General features: G+C 33.0%; 3 protein-coding genes across 3 annotated transcripts; 2 read left to right on the top strand and 1 right to left on the bottom strand.

Annotated features, from left to right (window-relative positions):
• Positions 7 to 1524, bottom strand: LOC104703899 (protein cornichon homolog 3-like). The gene is made up of 4 exons (XM_010419991.2): positions 1256 to 1524; positions 450 to 631; positions 226 to 348; positions 7 to 116 (listed from the first exon to the last, which is right to left on the bottom strand). The coding sequence occupies exons 1-4, from the start codon at positions 1325 to 1327 to the stop codon at positions 80 to 82; spliced, it is 414 nt and encodes a 137-aa protein (XP_010418293.1). The 5' UTR covers positions 1328 to 1524; the 3' UTR covers positions 7 to 79.
• LOC104703898 lies at positions 7155 to 10277 on the top strand. The gene has a single exon (XM_010419990.1). The coding sequence runs from the start codon at positions 7635 to 7637 to the stop codon at positions 9942 to 9944; it is 2310 nt and encodes a 769-aa protein (XP_010418292.1). The 5' UTR covers positions 7155 to 7634; the 3' UTR covers positions 9945 to 10277.
• On the top strand, positions 16191 to 18000 carry LOC104703897 (pentatricopeptide repeat-containing protein At1g63400-like). Its single transcript, XM_010419988.1, has 2 exons — positions 16191 to 17655; positions 17772 to 18000. Exons 1-2 carry the CDS (start codon positions 16504 to 16506, stop codon positions 17793 to 17795), a joined length of 1176 nt encoding a protein of 391 aa, XP_010418290.1. The 5' UTR covers positions 16191 to 16503; the 3' UTR covers positions 17796 to 18000.

Raw genomic sequence — 20593 nt, 5'->3', positions numbered from 1 at the left:
CTGCTGTCTCTTCAAGCTCAGTGTCAAGTAGCAAGAGAGGGAGTTTGAACAAACCGAGCGATGTATCTTCAAGCACGGTTCATTCCTCGTAAACATCAAGTGTTGAATAGATTAACCTACAAAAAAAAAAAAAAAAAAGAAGAAGTTTGCAACATAAGTTTTCACTGGTTTTGGTACGATATCATGATTGAGCAAAGAAGACAAGTGAGAGAGGTTTTGTTTTACCAGAAGATGGTGAGAAATAGAGTGAGGACTATGTAAGCGAGCTTGAAGAGTCGTTTCTTCTTTTCCCAATCGAGCAAGTTGAAGATCTCCGTGACGTCTATCAAATGCTGTTTTCTCGAGTAACTTAACAAAACAAAAAGAATGATATACTCATTAATCAAAACCACCTTGACATTGGGATGTTAAACTTGCCCCAAAATTGTTTTAAAAAAGGAGAGACTCACAGATGGAAGTTGTAGTAGAGATAAGGAACACAGAGGAGTGCCATGAACCAATGACCCGTAAAGAGGTAGAACACGCATAAAAATCCTTGAAGGATGGATTCTGGTAACACCACAAAGTTTATTCTTGATGCAGAGTCGTAAGGGTTGATGTAATCAAACTCGAGATCAGCTAAGCTAATAAGCTGCAAAATCAAGAAATATTATATAGAAAAGCACAGTCGTCACTATCTCTACGAATGATGCATAATGTGTACTTCAGTTTCAGTATATCACAAGCAAAGCACAAAGAGCATAGACCTAGGATCAATTTCCATTACAGATAATCATAATCTAAGCACAAAACAGTATCTATCAACTTTTTACTAAACCACAGCTCATTAATTCAAGAAAAATTATGAAGTAAACTCTAATACCCATGAGCAGACACTCCTACAAAGACTTGCTGGATTGATATAAATTGAGAAGGCAACATCTAGAGATTTCAATACACAAATATCAAGAATCAATTAAAGAATTCAAGAAACAAAAAAAAAATTGTACTTTTGACAGATTAACTAGTTATATATACAGAAAACCCTAAAGTTACTAACTTTATCACATTCCCAAAACTCGAAACCAATTCTTATAAACGATTTATGATAGAAAGAACACAAAACCCTAAAATAAGTTCAATTCAATGCTTGAATAAGCCTAAGTAAGGAGAGTTTATTCAAATACAACAAGCAAGAAGACGCGATGGAACCAAAAGTATACACTTTTAGGGTTTTTTTTTTTGGTTGTTGTCCAAAGTGGGAATCAGATCGAACCTGATAGACGATGAGTCCGACAAGAGTGATAAGGATGACGAATGAAATAATCCATGTCAAGACCTCTCCCATGCTTCCTCCTCCTCCTGGCTCCCGACAACTAATTACCTCGGATTGATTTCGTTGTGTTCTTCTTGGCTTTTAAGCTTCTGGGTATCTAAGATCCAATGAGGAAACAGAGATATGTTTTATTGTCGGAGAACCAAGTCAGTTCAGTATATATATCATCAATCTCTGTGTTCGATCGGAACTAGTGTCGAAGAAGAAGGTACGCTACTTCTGCCTTTTTGACAATTTTGTTTTGTCGAACCGATAAAAATCAATTCCCGGTTCTCATCGGTTCTATAATATAATCGTACCGGGTATTTAAGCCCCATAGGTCAATAAATTTAGCCCAATTAAAAAAGACTGAAGGGTTACTTTTTTTTTTATCTTTTAAATTTTACTGAATGTGGAACCCAGAGAGATCCTTCAATCATGTGATTGATAAAATCATAAAATCCAGCTTTTTGATGTTTCTATTTTCTTTTTTCAAACAAATTTTGTTTTAGCTTTTTTATTTAACACTTGATTTTTGTTTTAGTTATGTTTCATTTCATGTTTCAAATAATTGGCCTAATTGTTGACCCCCAAAAAAGAATAAAACATTATTAATTGGCCTAATTCTACCACTTTAAAAAATTTATACTTTTTTAAAAAGGGGACCAGAATATGAAATTTACTAGTTTGGTAATGTAGCTTTTTCCCAACATTTTGGTAGTTTACCTTTATCTCACTTAATATTTTGTATACAATTTTTTTTTTTACCGCAAGTTATTAGACTTTCAATTTGATATATTGAAGAAAAAAAAATACAGTGTCATTTCCTTTTATATTCATGGCTCACAACTCACAAGTCATTCCCAACCAATGTTATTTTTGTTATATCTCAACCAGTGTTTTTTAGTCATTTTAACTACTCTATTTTAATCGTTGCACAAAAAAAGAAATGTTATTAAAAGAGAAATATAACAAAATTGTGTTCTTATAATAAGTGTAGAATACATAAAAATTGCTTACTTCTTTTGTGTTCTTTTTTAGAATACTATTTGCCGTCGAAAAGAATGAAACTCTCCAAGTTCATAATAACAATAATTTATTGCGAACATGTGCTTTTGTGACTTTGTAATTTATTACTATTATATATATCCATCTTTTTTGTTGTTTGTATTGATCAGCTCTACAACAAAAACGTAGTGGAGTGGTTGGCATAGAGAATTCGTAATACACAAAGCTTGTAAATGAAGCAAATTAACTGTTATCGTAATATTTTATTCTGATTAAAAAATTTATTTTATGTTCCTTAATAATTTTCTTATTACTGCCTTCACTCTAATCATTTACATACAATCAAACTTCTCTGTAAAATACACGTATGCCGACATACACAAATTTCTTGTAAAAAAACAAACACGAAACATCAGTTTCAACAACAACAACAACAAAAAAGTCTGAAAATTAAGAAAACACGAACATGTATAATGTATTCAAATCTAATTAAACTGGTCTGAATTACAATTTAAACTGTAAAAACGAAATAGAGAATTTATGCTTTTGTTACTATATTTGCTACATACAACTTACCTTCCAAGATAGTCTTTTTTTTTTGTGTGTCAATATTCACGTAAAGTTATGAAATCATTCGGTTACTTTGTATAATACCAGTAGTAGTAAGTAGTATTTAGTAACCATAGTTTTGTTAAAGTGGGAATAATTTATATGGAAAAACAAAAGTTTCTTTTTGGTATACAATGTAACTACTACCCCAGGCCTTCGATGTGACTTTTGTAAGGACAAAATCATGCGAGTTACGAGAGTCAAATTTGGTTAGTGTTTCTTGTCTACTTTTTCACTCTTTTTCTTCGTTTTAAAATTATTTGTGTAATCCTTCTTCATTTGTTTGTTAGCTAATCCTTACAAGAAGTTAAAAACTAGTTTTCATTTTTAATACGATTATTAAATTACGCTATTAAAAGTTTGAGAATTCTGGCACAAACTGAGTTGCCATATCCTGCGGGGGTAATTTGAGAAAAGCGTAGGACTTCTCTCTCTCACGTGAGACAAATCTTCACCTTTGTTTTGTTTATTTTATTTTCTTATTAGCAATAAAGAAGAAATTAAAAAGATCACTATAAATAAATTGGTCCAAATGATTGGTTAAACACCCATTTAATGTTTAAGACAATCTAACGATACAACTCTTACCAGATAACCTCCGGCTTCTTGCGGATGATATGTAACANGAAGTTAAAAACTAGTTTTCATTTTAACACGATTATTAAACTACGGTATTAAAAGTTTGAGAATTCTGGCACGAAATGAGTTGCCATATGCTGCGGGGGTAATTTGAGAAAAGAGTAGGACTTCTTTCTCACGTGAGACAAATCTTCACCTTTGTTTTGTTTATTTTATTTTCTTATTAGCAATAAAGAAGAAATTAAAAAGATCTCTATAAATAAATTGGTCCAAATGATTGGTTAAACACCCATTTAATGTTTAAGACAATCTAAAGATACAACTCTTACCAGATAACCTCCGGCTTCTTGCGGATGATATGTAACAGTAACACACACACACACAGAAAAAAAAAAAAAAAAAAAAAGAAGAAGAAGAAGAAGATAATTCTCAAATTAAGGACCATTCATACTTTAATTATATTGGGCTGGTCTATTTATTATAGTACTATTTCAAAAACAAAATTCTTACAAAATTATCGTATAATCATAAGTACATTATACGATCGTACACAAGAAAGGTAGGAGACAGTTGTGACGTGTGGCTATACTGACATTAAGACAATGACCAATTAAATCTTGACTCCTACTAATTTTCCACTTGTATACTACTATACTTTAACTATTGTTATTTTTTTTTTTGGAGGATTTCTTTTCTATCTCCCAACTGTTATATGTATCTATAAAGAGATTAAAATGTTTAACTTTTTTTTGGGTGTTATCATGTTTTTTTTTTAATTGAATAAGTAATTTATGAATAAATTTATTTTTGGCAAAACTATAAATATACAAGTATATATACAGCAGATGTGCAATTTAGTTTTAAAATTTTTGGGTCTACAAAAGTTAAGTATATAGGGATGGTCTAGTAGAATAGACTGATGATCTCCACTAATTGTAGAAAAAAATACATATAAATATGACCCAAACATTCTTTCATTTTGTAACCCTACGTAATATTTTTATATCTTACGTCGAAAACATTTGATTTCATTTCTTTTTGAGAGGCTGACATTTGATTAAGATAGCTCAATCTTATTGCCTTGATAATCAAAGATATATAAAGGATATCGACAGATAGATAAGTTAAATATTGGATATTGACTTGATTTTCAGGGATCCAATGACAATATTGCAATTACGAAGTAATAAAAAGTAATATATATAAAAACTATATGTTGTTTTTTAATTAACCTTGCAACAGTTTGACTACCTGTAAACATTTGTAGTGGTAAATAGATTCAAATGTCTATGGACCTTGGAGATTAGTCTAGTTTTTAGGTCTAGGCTTCCCCTATACATACGTGTAGTTTTGATGAAATCACACCAAACAAAAACTTAATAAAACTAAAATAACAAGAATCAATATCCAAACTAAATAATGAAACCTGTGCATCCGTCATTATTTTATTATCCTGGTACCTAGGATGTATACTGTAGAAACAGATTCACATATATTTGATCCTATATACTCATATTATTTGATAACACCAACTGATTATATTAATTATGCATAAATGAATAGAAAGAACACTATGTTCTGCTCTGCTCCAGTAAGAATTTAAGATAAGTATTTGTATCAATTACATTCTTTTATAATTTGCATACCTATTTACAAAATCCAACAACAGAAATACACATATAAATGCAACATAATAAAGCTAGCTAGCATAAACAGAGTAAATAAATAATAAAAATAAACATATTAAAAAGATCGAGACATTATAAATTTTCCTAAGCAAGAAAAAGGTAAATAGTCAAAAAGTGGATTCATACCGTTTTCTTGTTTAGCAAAGTAAATAACTTAACAAGGAAAAAAAAAAGGTATGAGTAAAAAAGAACAACTAAAGAAAAACATGAAATGAGTGTTGTAACGACCATGAGACTCATGGATACCACACAAGACAGTTAAAAAATAGTAAAGGTCGTTGTGAAAAAAGGATAGGGTAAAAAGTAAACTATTTCGGTATAAAAGGTAAGAAATTTTAAAATAGCAAATTAACATATTAAACACCTCAGGTGCTCAGAACATTCATAAATGGCTAATGGGCAAAAACAAACGTTACGAAAAAAAAAACAACTTTAATTTATTATGTTATTTATCCTCTTTTGCTGTCAACGACATTTGTCACCTCGCTAAAAGAGGTTCTTAATAAAATGCTCACCAAATTTTAAAATTACAAAATCAGAGAAAGTCTCTCTACGATTTTAAAAAAACATATTGACAATCAAGAAATTGTTTATATTCCTATAAGGAAAGTGATAATCAAGAAAATGAAAAATTTAGTAGTAAAACATAATATTATTATTTTTTGTATGGAAAATTTTCTATCATTATCAATAATAATTACTAGCTAGCATTTAGCAGTAACAGAACTAGTAATATAAAGTCTTCTTTGAAAATTCAGTATGATAAAATAGTTTGTTTTCCAGTTATAATTACTCTGATAGAGTAGTAAATTGAAGTATACAATTATTGTCAACAAAAATTGAAAGTAGTGTTTCTATTTTTGAAACATGCATTATACTATTTCGAGCAGAAACAAATTGTAATGGGTGAGTAAATGTTTTTATTATTGCACCAATTATTATATTCAATAAATGTATTTTTTTTTTGTCACATGTAATAAATAATATGTTTTTACTGGATTCTGAAAATAAATATGGTTATTTACTAAGGAATGTCCTTTTGGTCAACAACTCTCATCTCTCTCTCTCTACAGTCCCTATAGAAACAAATTAAATTCCTAGGTTGCCCTTTTATGCCCACATTCTGAATATATCCCACATAGACAACAAGACACATATGGAAAACCCCACTCATCATTTTTTTTTGTTTTTTTTCCTTCCTTTTTTTTTTTACAATCATACAATAAATATATTAAAATTATATTTTACAAATCTTTTTTCTTTCACTCATTTATTAACACTTTCACACAATTATCAACTTTAAAAATCATTAAATGATTTAGTACTAAGTTTGTGAGCTGCTTTTTTCTTGTGTCATGAATGGGTTTCCTCTCTATATAGTGTAATTTAATTAAATTCATATGGGTGGTTAGTTCATAACACGAACCATCCAAATATTACCAAATTTGATTACGTGGAATAGTTGATACCATATTATAATACTATGAACGAAAAAAACATTAAATTTAAGGAAAAAAGAGGAAACAGACGAAGACCTCTTCCACACAAGAACCCAACAATTCACTCCCAAAAAAAAATATATAAAAAATATGAAAGCAGGAGACATCCAAAAATAAACATTTTTTTTCATAAAAAAAAACTGAAAAAAGTGATTTTATTTTTAATAAATATAAAATTAAAAGGTGTTACAAATTACACAGTTTTAATAAAAAAATACCTTTAAGTGAGAGAGTGTGAGGAACACGTACCAATGAGAGTGAAGTGAGAGAGTCGAACAACCAATGCTTTGTTTCCGTTCTCGTACGACGTGGGACTCTGGTCTGGTCTCTCACCCCTTCTTCTTCTTGTTCCTATCAAACGTTTCATTCAATGTTTTTACTCCACGCGTTTACCTCTTGCGCGTGAGATTCACTTCTGTCTCCCTTATTTTTTTCTTCTTCTCCCTCTCTCTCTCTCCCTCTCTACTGTCTCTTTCTTTCTTCTTCCCCCTTTTGAAAATTTCTCAGTCTCTTCAAAATAAAAAAATAAAAAGAAATAAAAAACTAAAGAAACGATCAGTGTGAGAAGAGCAGAGCAGAGGGGAAGAAAAAAAAAGTATTTCTTTAAAGAGGTTGAAACCAAAGAAAAGAAAAGAGAAAGTTTTTTTTTTTTTTTTTTTTAAATGTTCTGTTTCTGATCTTTCGTCATGAGAAATCGCCGGAGTTATCTCCGTCCGCCGGCGGACTTTGAAATAGTACGAGAAAACTAAGAATCAACTAAACCCTTCTCAGAAAAAGAAAAAAAAAACACACAACTTTTTCCTTCTTTTCAATTTCCATTTTCCGGGAAAATTTTCCAAGAATCCGAGAAAATTTCTTCAAATTCCTTAAAAATTTCGCTACTTTCAGCTTAATTTTTTTCAAGTTTTTTTTTGTTTTTTTTTGTTTTTTTTTTTGTTTGTTTTCTTCGACTTTACAATGGCGACGACTACAACAAACGCAACAACGGCGACACAACAACAGCAAACGCAAACGCAAACGCAATCGCCATCACAGCAACAGCAACAGCCATTACCGTCGGCGGAAGAGTTAGCAACAAAGGCGTTACAAAAGCGTTACGAAGGGTTAATGATGGTAAGAACAAAAGCAGTAAAAGGCAAAGGCGCGTGGTATTGGACTCATCTTGAACCAATCTTACTTCACAACACCGACACTGGTTTCCCTAAAGCCGTTAAGCTCCGTTGCTCTCTCTGCGACGCCGTTTTCTCAGCTTCAAACCCTTCACGTACCGCTTCTGAGCATCTCAAACGTGGCACTTGTCCCAATTTCAACTCTTTGCCTAAACCCATCTCCACAATCTCTCCTCCGCCGCAGACCACCACGTCTTCTTCTCACCGGAAACGTAGCTCCTCTGCCGTTGAAGCTCTGAATCACCATCATCACCATCACCACCATCATCAAGGGTCTTATAATGTGACGCCTCTGAGTGTCGTTGATCCTTCGAAATTCTGCGGGCAGTTTCCGGTAACGCAGCAGCCGCATTTGATGCTCTCCGGTGGAAAAGACGATTTGGGTCCTTTAGCTATGCTTGAAGATAGTGTGAAGAAGCTCAAGAGTCCTAAAAATTCGCAGACGCAGAATCTAAGTAAAGCTCAGATAGAGTCTGCGTTAGATTCTCTCTCTGATTGGGTTTTTGAATCTTGTGGCTCTGTTTCTTTATCTGGTCTTGAGCATCCCAAGCTGAGAGCTTTTCTGACGCAAGTTGGGTTACCGATCATCTCAAGGAGAGATTTTGTTACGGGAAGGTTGGATTTGAAGTACGAGGACTCGAGAGCAGAGGCTGATTCGAGAATCCACGACGCAATGTTCTTTCAGATCGCTTCTGATGGGTGGAAATTCGAAAACTCCGGCGAGAGTTTGGTGAATTTGATCGTGAATTTGCCTAACGGGACGAGTTTGTACAGAAGAGCTGTGTTTGTGAACGGAGCTGTGGCGTCTAACTACGCAGAGGAGGTTTTGTGGGAGACGGTGAGGGGTATTTGTGGTAATTCACCTCAGAGGTGTGTTGGGATTGTTTCGGATAGGTTTATGAGTAAAGCATTGAGGAATCTTGAGAGCCAGCATCAATGGTTGGTGAATCTCTCTTGTCAGTTTCAAGGTTTCAACAGTCTGATTCAAGATTTCGTGAAAGAGCTTCCTTTGTTCAAATCCGTCTCGCAAAGCTGCTCGAGGCTTGTCAATTTCGTCAACAGCACGGCGCAGGTTCGAAACGCGGTTTGTAAGTATCAGTTGCAAGAGCAAGGAGAGACTAGGATGCTGCATTTGCCTTTGGTCAGTTCCTTGTTTGAGCCATTGTATAATCTCCTTGAGGATGTGCTTAGTTCCGCTAGAGCGATTCAGCTGGTGATGCATGACGATGCTTGTAAAGCTCTTCTCATGGAGGATCATATGGCTAGGGAGGTTGGTGAAATGGTTGGGGATGTTGGGTTTTGGAACGAGGTAGAGGCGGTTTATTCGCTTTTGAAGCTCGTTAAAGATATGGCTCGGAGGATAGAGGAAGAGAGGCCTTTGGTAGGGCAATGTTTACCCCTTTGGGACGAGCTGAGAGCGAAGATTAAAGATTGGTATGCAAAGTTTAATGTAGTTGAAGAGAGGCAAGTGGAGAAGATCGTTGAGAGAAGGTTCAAGAAGAGTTATCACCCGGCTTGGGCTGCAGCGTTCATACTTGATCCGCTTTACTTGATAAGAGACAGCAGCGGGAAGTATCTTCCTCCATTCAAATGCTTGTCGCCAGAACAAGAGAAAGATGTTGATAAGTTAATAACAAGGCTTGTGTCTAGAGACGAAGCACATATCGCTATGATGGAACTGATGAAATGGAGAACCGAAGGGCTTGATCCGGTTTATGCTAGGGCGGTCCAAATGAAAGAGAGGGATCCTGTTTCGGGTAAAATGAGGATAGCTAATCCACAAAGCAGTAGACTTGTTTGGGAAACTTATCTTAGTGAGTTCAGGTCATTGGGGAGAGTTGCGGTTAGGCTTATTTTTCTCCACGCTACTTCATGTGGGTTCAAATGCAACTCCTCTGTTTTGAGATGGGTTAATTCGCACGGGCGGTCACGCACGGCTGTGGATCGAGCTCAAAAGCTGATCTTTATATCAGCCAATTCTAAATTCGAAAGGAGAGATTTCTCTAACGAGGAAGAGAGAGATGCAGAGCTGCTAGCTATGGCGAATGGTGAAGATGATGTGCTAAACGATGTTCTCATCGATACATCCTCGGTGTGACTTGTTAATTTTTTTTACTTCTTTTTTTTTTTTACTTCTGGTTAGTTCTCTCCGGCTTACCCTTTTTTTTTTTAGTTTTCACTAGAACTTGGCCATTTTGTAGGATTGCTTGAATTCATTTTGCTTAATTTTTTTTTTTTACTACCCTTAATTCAATTTGTACTTGGCTGATGGCTCCTTTAGGAGGTGAGAAAGAGAGCCATACTATTGTATTTCTTTTAGCCTATTTCGATCATAATTTAGGCGAATTTTGCCATGTCTTTATTTCGAACTTAAGCAATGATCTTGAGACTGGTTTTGTAATTCATGAATACAAGTGACTCTCTTTGTAAAGTTAGTGTCCATGTTTCTGCAAGCATCAATAGCAATGAAATCTAATGTGAAACAACTTCTACTTCGGTTTCTTCTCTTGTCGTGATCATCAATTTACTGGTTCAAAAGGTCCAAGGTTGTAGTTAAGAACATTAATGGCATCAACAGAAGATTCAACGACAGCTTCATCTTCTCTATTGTACATTGTAATGATCTCTTTTGTTTCTGTTCTTCTTTTGTTCTTTTTTCATTTAACGTTAATATCCTTAATCATGACTCAAAACAATGTCTATTCCATTTCAAGAAATTCATTTTCTTTTTGTACATTTTTTCACATTCTTGCTTCATCATAACATGTTAGTCTCTATTGATGTCGACGACGAAAGATGTAGACCCTTTTGTCACCCAAGAACTGAACCGGGTTTTTGGGTTTTCGCTTTCACTTCAACTATGATTATGATTATCTATCTATCTAACTATCAATCTATCCGAGTGTTTTTCTTGAAATCTTTTCTCAAAAAATGTGGATCCCCACAAAGGAAAGCACATTTAGTGGGAGGTTCTTGCATCAAAATCATAGCTTTTTGATGGTTATATTGAAGGTGTGTGAAAGTGAAACAGTTAGAAGTGGAACAACCAAACAACAATCTTAAAACTTCTTTAACAGAAAAAGAAAACAATCTTAAAACTTTAAACACAAAATCCACAACCCTGTCTTAATTTTTTTCTTGAGGATCACAAAATATTGATTTGATTTTCGTGGATAAATCCACGAAATTCGATTCTTGTAGATTTTGTAACATTAGTTGTCTTTTTGTGTGTTTACCCATGATTTGTACTGTGAATGGTAAAAAAAAAGGTTAAATCTCTCGTACTGCCCAAACTCATGATTTGTACTATATGTTTTTTTTTTGTAACAAAAATCAAATCTTTTTGGTGCAAACCCATGAATGATTTTACACTCTTCTACATAATATGGTAGTAAAAGAAAAAAAGTCAAGAACTGCGGTTCAGAAAAGTTTTAGTTGTTGTGTATATCTTTTGATATGAAAATCTAACCTCCATAACATTCATCATAGCTTTGATCAAATAGTACAGACCTTTGAAAATTTTAGTGGTAAAATATACTCATAAATGGACAGACTGGACAGCTAAAGTGAAATTACACAAATTAAGTAACAACAGAACCACCAACAAATCAAATTATAATACTGAACAAAAGTTTAGGAAAAAAAAACACATTCATTTTGGATGGTGTTTTGCCAGACAAATAGATAAATCTAAGTACTCTCTCTCTCTCTTTTCTGTGTGACAAATTGACAATGCCTTGTCATCAACCANCGAAAGATGTAGACCCTTTTGTCACCCAAGAACTGAACCGGGTTTTTGGGTTTTCGCTTTCACTTCAACTATGATTATGATTATCTATCTATCTAACTATCAATCTATCCGAGTGTTTTTCTTGAAATCTTTTCTCAAAAAATGTGGATCCCCACAAGGGAAAGCACATTTAGTGGGAGGTTCTTGCATCAAAATCATAGCTTTTTGATGGTTATATTGAAGGTGTGTGAAAGTGAAACAGTTAGAAGTGGAACAACCAAACAACAATCTTAAAACTTCTTTAACAGAAAAAGAAAACAATCTTAAAACTTTAAACACAAAATCCACAACCCTGTCTTAATTTTTTTCTTGAGGATCACAAAATATTGATTTGATTTTCGTGGATAAATCCACGAAATTCGATTCTTGTAGATTTTGTAACATTAGTTGTCTTTTTGTGTGTTTACCCATGATTTGTACTGTGAATGGTAAAAAAAAAGGTTAAATCTCTCGTACTGCCCAAACTCATGATTTGTACTATATGTTTTTTTTTTGTAACAAAAATCAAATCTTTTTGGTGCAAACCCATGAATGATTTTACACTCTTCTACATAATATGGTAGTAAAAGAAAAAAAGTCAAGAACTGCGGTTCAGAAAAGTTTTAGTTGTTGTGTATATCTTTTGATATGAAAATCTAACCTCCATAACATTCATCATAGCTTTGATCAAATAGTACAGACCTTTGAAAATTTTAGTGGTAAAATATACTCATAAATGGACAGACTGGACAGCTAAAGTGAAATTACACAAATTAAGTAACAACAGAACCACCAACAAATCAAATTATAATACTGAACAAAAGTTTAGGAAAAAAAAACACATTCATTTTGGATGGTGTTTTGCCAGACAAATAGATAAATCTAAGTACTCTCTCTCTCTCTTTTCTGTGTGACAAATTGACAATGCCTTGTCATCAACCATTTTCTTACATTCTACATTATATATATCAAGTTGAAAATAATTGTTATTGAGTGCAAAGAAATTGGTTTGCTTTTAAAATTATTCATCAAGGAATCATTTTAACTTACCTAAAGGAGGGGTAAAAAACACCAAAAAGTATATATATCAATAATTATACCCCACAAACAGCATATTATAATGACAAAGAATACACTTTATTTGTGTTTTGATAACTTTATACTTGATTGGTATTAGATTCATCTTACCCACCTCCATTAGCTGTTGATCTCAAGAAAATTCAAAACCTCATACTACATAAAAATAAAGTTTGACTAAAAAGCAAATTGTCTCTGTTTTATTACGAATACATTTATATTAAAAACTTATATCTAATACTATTTTATATTTTTAACTTTTCAGTTTTCCAAAATATTTAATTTTTATTCTAAAATACCATCAGTTTTGAAAATAAATAACACCATAAAAATTTATAAGTATTAACAAGAAAAAGTTAGTTGATCAAGAATTAACTGTTGAATATAAATAAAATCATGAACATAAGCACATATTTCTCACTTTCATCCTTTAAATATGGAGCTATAGACACTTACATGAAAATGTAAATATTTTTTTTTGTTAAGACTTACATTAAAATGTATAAACAATTTTTTCCATAGAAAAAATAAGTATTACATTTTTGATATTAAAAATAAAGATATTTTACATCATATCATCGCAATTAATCAAAAATTCCGACGTTAATTAAAGAAAAAACGAATTACTTTTGGATTTTGTCTGCAATATTGTTTTCAAAATATTAACGTTACTGACTTAATTAATACATTTATGACATAAAAATCAGTAAGTATTGAGTTAAAAATAATTTTTATAAAAATGCGTAGACGCCAAAACAAGAAGTTAAAAAAGTTACGACCTAAAAAAAAGTTGTTGGAATTATTGATTTGGTATTTTCGTGGTAAGACAGAATTTCCTGTCGGCAAATGCTGACTTCTCACCAAATCTCTCTCTCTCTAATTATTTGAATACGTTTTTTTTTAATAGATTTAAAATTTATTTGATTTTGGTGTAAAAAGTTTTTTAAAAGTTAAAAAGAGAAAATTATAATGATATGGTAGAGGACAATCTCTCTTTTTATTTTTATTTTTTTTCAATACACGAGAATCTCGTCCTCTCCCAATGCTTCCTCATCATTATACAAAAAAAATTACAAACGAATCTACTTTATTCTTTTCTTTTTTTTTTTTCTTTTAAGATGGAGGAAGTTTGTAATTTTTTTGTATACTTGAATCGTTCATCTGGCTAAATTTCAACAGCTAATGAGAATTACTTAAAATAGGAATTGCTTCATATGATTATGATAAGTAGAAAAAATGTAAAACAATTGGCTACCAATATAATCAATCTCTCATTACAGGTTACATATCTATATAAGTTTTGTTTGGCATTGTAAATTGTTCACATGATCACTGTTCATCAGATTAAATAATGGCATACTATATACAGTTTCATTACTTCGATGATTACGCTAATGACCTTGACATGTGGCACAATTACTAGAGATCATTGCTCTCGTGTGTGAGTATATATTTACAAAGAGATTACTCATATTTTAACTTATATATAGTTAACTGTGGTTTTTCGTTTCTATACAATAACATAAGAGAAGTAATGAAGTATAAATGTATAATTAATGTAAATAAACGAGTACACGTGGTCGAGGGAGTAGCATGATAGTTTCCCAGCGTACGTATAAGAATACTGTAGGGAAAACGGCGTCGCAGAGCTGACAAGTGCGGTCAGAACTCAGAATGCTCTCTCTGAATGACGACACCTAGAATCTCAATTAATAGTTTAATACTGTTTTGCATTGTATATATATGTTTTGGAATGAGCCAGAGATGAGATAAATTAATTAATAGGTAACGCAATGAGTAGAGTTGTTCTCCCTATTTTTTTTTTTTTTTTTTTTTTTTTTNATATATGAACTGGGGTGTAGTGGTGATTTTTAATTGATGATACAGCTACAACAAAGGTTTTTTTTTTGTTTGTTGTTTAATTTAAATGTTGTTGATCGTGGTCTACGAGCTACAGTTCTAAAATTAGTCGAATGTTATTGATGAACTAATTAGAATAATTTTCATTTTTAAAAACTATTTAATATACTATATCAGGTTTGGAAAAAAAATAAAATTAGACAGATGTTTTTACGTATATAATATACAATCAGGTTTTCGTAGGAGTCCAAATTGTTACTCCATGTTTTAGACTTTTGATAATATATATTTTAAATTGTAGAAATAGAACTACATAATATATTTTTTGAAAAGAGAAACCATTATTACTTAAGAGGAAGTTGATATGAAATACATGATGATAAAAAGAGATTGTGTCTAGCTATTTTGAATTATGACTTTGAGTAATATTATAAACCTAGATTTTCTTATGGAGCATGTGATGAAATTATTTCCTCTAGGTTTTACGCAAATCATGAATCAACACTATAGGATATACATATAAAAAACACTACAGGATGAAGAATGTATTTTTAATAAAATAATTATAATCCCATTAACAACATCAAATTTGGTTTAATAAATCATCACAATTTTTTTCTTTTTTAATAACGAAGAGCTTATATTTCTTACACATACAAAGAAAAAACAAGAGTGACATATTTAGCTTACTTAGTTCAATATATAATTGTATAAACATATAGTAACTATGCATATATATAAAATTAAAAAAACGTGTTGTGAAGTTTCTGAGAATCTACTTTATTCCACAATTGATATGTTTATTATAAATCACGTTCATCACTTTTATGGAAGATTTTTCTAGTTTGACAATTAATACTGTATATGAATGAGTTCAAGACTTCAAGTTAGCTTTAAAAAAAGAGAGTTACTGCTCCACAAGGACATCAACCAATTGACACATGATTTTTCCACCCAACACATATTACTGTTTTCTAACCATAGTTTACCTGCGTTAGCACATCATGCATTCAGAAGACTTATAGAAAGAAAAGAAAAAAAAAAGGCACAGTAATAAACTGTCTAGAGTATGTAGAGTACTGTAGACTAATGACTATACAAGCAAGAGTTGGATATATATACATTTTATGAAACAATATCAGATAGTTGAATAATATGTTGACTATATATACAACCCTGTAGATCAGAAAAGCTAGCTTTCATATCTTCGTGAAAGCACAATTCACAAAGAGCGTTAATATTTATTTTGTAACAATTCAATCAAACCATATGTAGTGTAATACTACATAGATCAGATGATCAGAGTTATGGAAAAATATGCATGACAAAGAGGTTAAGAACAAACACTCACAAGGAGTATAAATCAGAAAATCTCAACTTCGTCTTCATAAAATCGCAAAGAGCATTAATTATGCTTCTGTTTCTGGTTTGTGAGATATGAAGAGGAATATCTCAAAAACTACTATTGTTGTGATGTTCTTTATTGGTTCATTTGGTTTCAATTGAACCGGTCACTGTGCTAATCCAACTGAACCGGTTACTGTGCCAATCCAATTGAACCGGTCGTCGTTTGCTCACTCTTTTAAGGGTTTACCACTCTACACGTTGACAGTTGACACACGCAGTGCGAATCGAAAATGTTGGCTAGGGTTTGTAGTAGATCGGAATCTTCTTTTGCTACTGCTGCAGCTGCTGTTTCTGCCAGATTGTTGTTCAGTACGAGCTTGGTTCATCATCGTCGCGGCGCTGCCAAGAAAAGTAGTAAGGTGCCTTCTTTGAGCGGAGGAACATTTGGAGTAGAGAGCTTGAAATTGAGAGGTGGGTCTCATTATATCAAAAGCTTAGACGATGCCATTGATTTGTTTGATGATATGGTTCGATCTGGCTCCTTGTATTCGATGGTTGTTGTAGCTTTGGTAGATGGGGTGATGCCGAGCAACTGCTACGTGATATGATCAAAAGAAGTGTCGACCCTGATGTTGTAACTTTCAATGCATTTGTCAAAGAAGGAAAGGTCTCTGAGGCTGAAGAATTATACAGTGAGATGCTTCGAAGGGATATATCTCCTGATACAATCACATATAATTCATTGATTGATGGATTTTGCAAGCATAGTCGTCTAGATGATGCGAAGCACATGCTTAATTTGATGGTTAGCAAGGGCTGCTCACCTAATATAATCACTATAAATACTCTCATAGATGGATGCTGTAGGGCTAAGAGGTTAGACGCTGGAATGAAACTCCTCCATGAGATGTCTAAAAGAGGCTTAGTTCCTGATACAGTTTCTTACAACACTCTTATTCACGGGTTTTGTCAAGTGGGGGATCTTAATGCTGCTCAAGACCTTTTCCAGGAGATGATTTCTCATGGTGTGTCCCCTGATATCGTGACTTGTGGCAGTTTGCTGGATGGTTTCTGCAATGATAGGAAAATAGATAAGGCATTGGAAATGTTTGAGGTTATGCAGAAGAGTAAGATGGATCTTAACACTGCTATATATAACATCATCATCCATGGAATGTGCAAAAGTAGTAAGGTAGACGAAGCATGGGATTTGTTCAATAGTCTCCCCCTCAATGGTGTGGAGCCTGATGTTCAAACGTATAATATAATGATCAGCTCATTTGTCAATGAAGGGAAATTTTCAAGGGCTGAAGAATTATATGCTGAGATGTTCCGAAAAGGTGTAGCCCTTAATACTTTCATCTATAACTCAATGGTTGATGGGTTATGCAAGCAGAACCGCCTAGATGAAGCCAGACAGATGTTTGATTCCATGGCTAGCAAAGGCTGCTCACCGAACTTAGTGACTTTTAATACACTCATTAATGGCTACTGTAAGGCAAGAAGGGTTGATGACGGATTGGAGCTTTTTTGCGAGATGTATCGAAGAGGAATAGTTGCTAACACAATTACTTACAGCACTTTGATTCATGGGTTTTGTCAAGTGGGTGATCTTAATGGCGCCCTTGACATTTTCCAGGAGATGGTTTCTAGTGGGGTGTGTCCTAATACCATTACTTTCCGCAGCATGCTGGCAGGCTTATGTAGTAAGGAAGAACTACAAAAGGCATTGGCAATGTTGGAGGATCTGCAGATGGTATGTCGTCTATTTACTTTCCTATATACAGCGACTAAGTCAAATGCCATTTCGCTTTTAAGATAGATATTCCATCTTAACTCTCTCTGATTAGCTTCGTGTTTGTTGCTTTGCAGGATCATCAATTGGAGGATGAATGAAAGAATTGGAAGAGTCAATGCCATTTCGCTTTTGTAATTCCATTTCTACACGTCTACTACTACTACAATCAAAATTAATATTTAAGGTTTTGCTTTTAGTTAACTCAGGAAGAAAAAATTAAAATCTCAAAAAGTAATATGATGTTTTGTGATGATGAACTTGATTCTTCGTTCAAGATATTTATGTATTCCATAATATTTATGATTCTGCTGTTGCAACAAATGCTGTATGAAGCCGAAAGAGAGGAGCTAATCCAACTAATCACTCTAGGTAAGGTTATAGAGAATTCTATTTTCTGATGACTTTTGAACATTCTGGAGAACTAAGTTTTTTAGTCATTAGAGCCAATGATCATCTGTATACACAATTCTCATATCAAATCTATTAATCACAGGATTCACAGCTAGTGTACATGAATCTGCTACTTCATGTAGTCTTGAATTTTTGTTGTGTATTGGTGAAAACCTATCTGTAGACATGGATGATAGAGTTCTGTTCTGTGGTTATTTGATTTGAGAAACATATTATTGAAGTTGATGTGCTCATATCTGTATTTGGTTTCTGGTAGACCATTGTTACACTTATGTTTGCTAGAAGCGTTAGTCTTGGAGGTCAGAGTGTGAACAAATGTGTGACTTTTAACTTTGCACTGTAGTCTTGGAGGTCAGGATCATGGTCCGTCCAGGTACTTTTATTTTCTCTTGTCATTCGTTGGTGTATTAATATCCGTTTTTCCTGTTTTTGATCCGTTGACGATAAGTAGGCCTGCCATATTTGCTGTTTTTGCGTGGATAATGTTTCAGTTCTCAGTGTGTAGATTTGTCGTTTGAATGTTCGATCAGATGTTGAAACTGCCATATTTGCTGTTTTTGCGTGGATAATGTTTCAGTTCTCAGTGTGTAGATTTGTCGTTTGAATGTTCGATCAGATGTTGAAACGAAACGGATGATGTTTTTTTATGGCATTGCTTATGTTATGTTCTTATATGTGCAGTGTCGATTTTCACTTTAGATTTATGGGTTTCTGTTGGCTATATCAATCATAAAAGTCTGGTAAACGCTTGGAAATTTTGGTATCTTTTATTCAGTCTCCAGACATAGATTTTTTTATGTACCCGGTTCTTTATTTGCTCTTCTTACTTTGGTAATGGTTGAATCTTTTCTAAAACCTGATAAGTTTTATAATGATTCTGTTTTTGAGGATCTCTACAGAAAAAGAGATTGATAAAGAGTACTTTTTTTTTTTGATAAAAGATTACTTGAGCTGATGATGTCAGTAGTTAGTAGAGCAATCAAAATGATCAGTAGTGGCTTGAACTTGGAAGGTCGAATCAAGTTGTGAGCATTGTGATGGTGGAAAATGTTAGTTGGAGACGGCTTGATGAAAGTAAGCATGCTTTAGATTGTTTGGTTGATGTCTTTGATTAGAGAAGTTACCGGTCATGCCTATGTTTGATGATGAAGATGGTATTTTTCTGTTTCCACACTTGTAAATGCGTGCTTGGAGGAAGACATGCTGGAAGGATTTTCAACTTAGGGGGCGCAACGATTGGGATTTTCACCAAAACTATCCACCTCCACCTCCTGTGTCATAATTTTGATTTCTTTATTATCCGATTGCATTCCTATATGGTATTAGAACAGCTCTATTTTTTTTAATCTAGGTACCATCCGTGAAAGTAACACATTATTATGTCGTAATGAAGGTATGATGGAAGTACAAATTATCTTTCCAGGGGTCAAAGATAATAAGCATGGATCAAAGGATGGGAAACTTTGGTTAATGGGGTCGATAAAGAGATATTTAGCCACTTTATCTGTTTGTGTTGTAACTTTAGAAAAAATTGATTCTTCATGCAGAACCGGCATTTGTAAAAAGAGATATATAACACATCTAACTCCCCTACCCTTCATGCAGAACCGGCATTGGGTCCGTATATGCCGCTGATGATTTCATCATGGAGGGAGAGTCAGTGAGGCATGTATGTATTTGGATCGGTGTTCAAACGATTGACCGTCACTGGTCCATTACAAATGACCACTACGGTTCATTTTTTTCAAGTGTTGAATTCAATGAATCAGAAGAAATAACAGCAAAGTTGTGAATCGATTAGGGAGAGAATATTTTACAGGTCCAAAAAAAACTTTGTAAACATTTTCTATGAGGATCACATGTATAGTAAATATTTTAACATTTATGAATGAATATATTTGTATATTTATAAAAAAAAATATTTTGTTGTCTTAAAAGAAAAAAAAACTTCATTCGAAGGTGCGGCAAGAACGATTAAGTGATTTCTTATGTGTAGAATATAATAATACTTAAAAGGCCAGGGCAAACGGTTCAAACCGAAAGAACCGAAAAGTGAATAGCTAGAAAAACCAGTTTAGAAAATAAAAACCAGTTTAGAAAATAATTTTTCCTACCTAAAACATGGCTTATCTTATAGAAATTTTATGATTTATAATATAATTTAAATTTATGTAGAATAGAGCTTGAAATATAGATGATTTTCTTTTATGATTTAATAGGAAAAAAATAACAACTATATATAAGTGAATTAATTAAAACTCTAAACAATGGAAACCATTGCATTTAGTACAAAACTGGGAACCAATTTATAAACTAATAAAAGGTCCATCACAAACCAATTTTTTTAAAAAGTTTGATTTATTTTTAAAGGGAGACCCAATAGAAGTGCTCTAACTTTATTGGTTCAATTAGTTTCAATTGAACCGGTCACTATGCCAATCCAATTGAGCCGGTCGTCGTTCGCTCACACTTAACACAACTCGTT

This window comes from Camelina sativa, chromosome 7 (assembly GCF_000633955.1).
Source record: "Camelina sativa cultivar DH55 chromosome 7, Cs, whole genome shotgun sequence".
NCBI lineage: Eukaryota > Viridiplantae > Streptophyta > Magnoliopsida > Brassicales > Brassicaceae > Camelina > Camelina sativa.
This window is presented reverse-complemented; position numbering and strand designations above follow the sequence as displayed.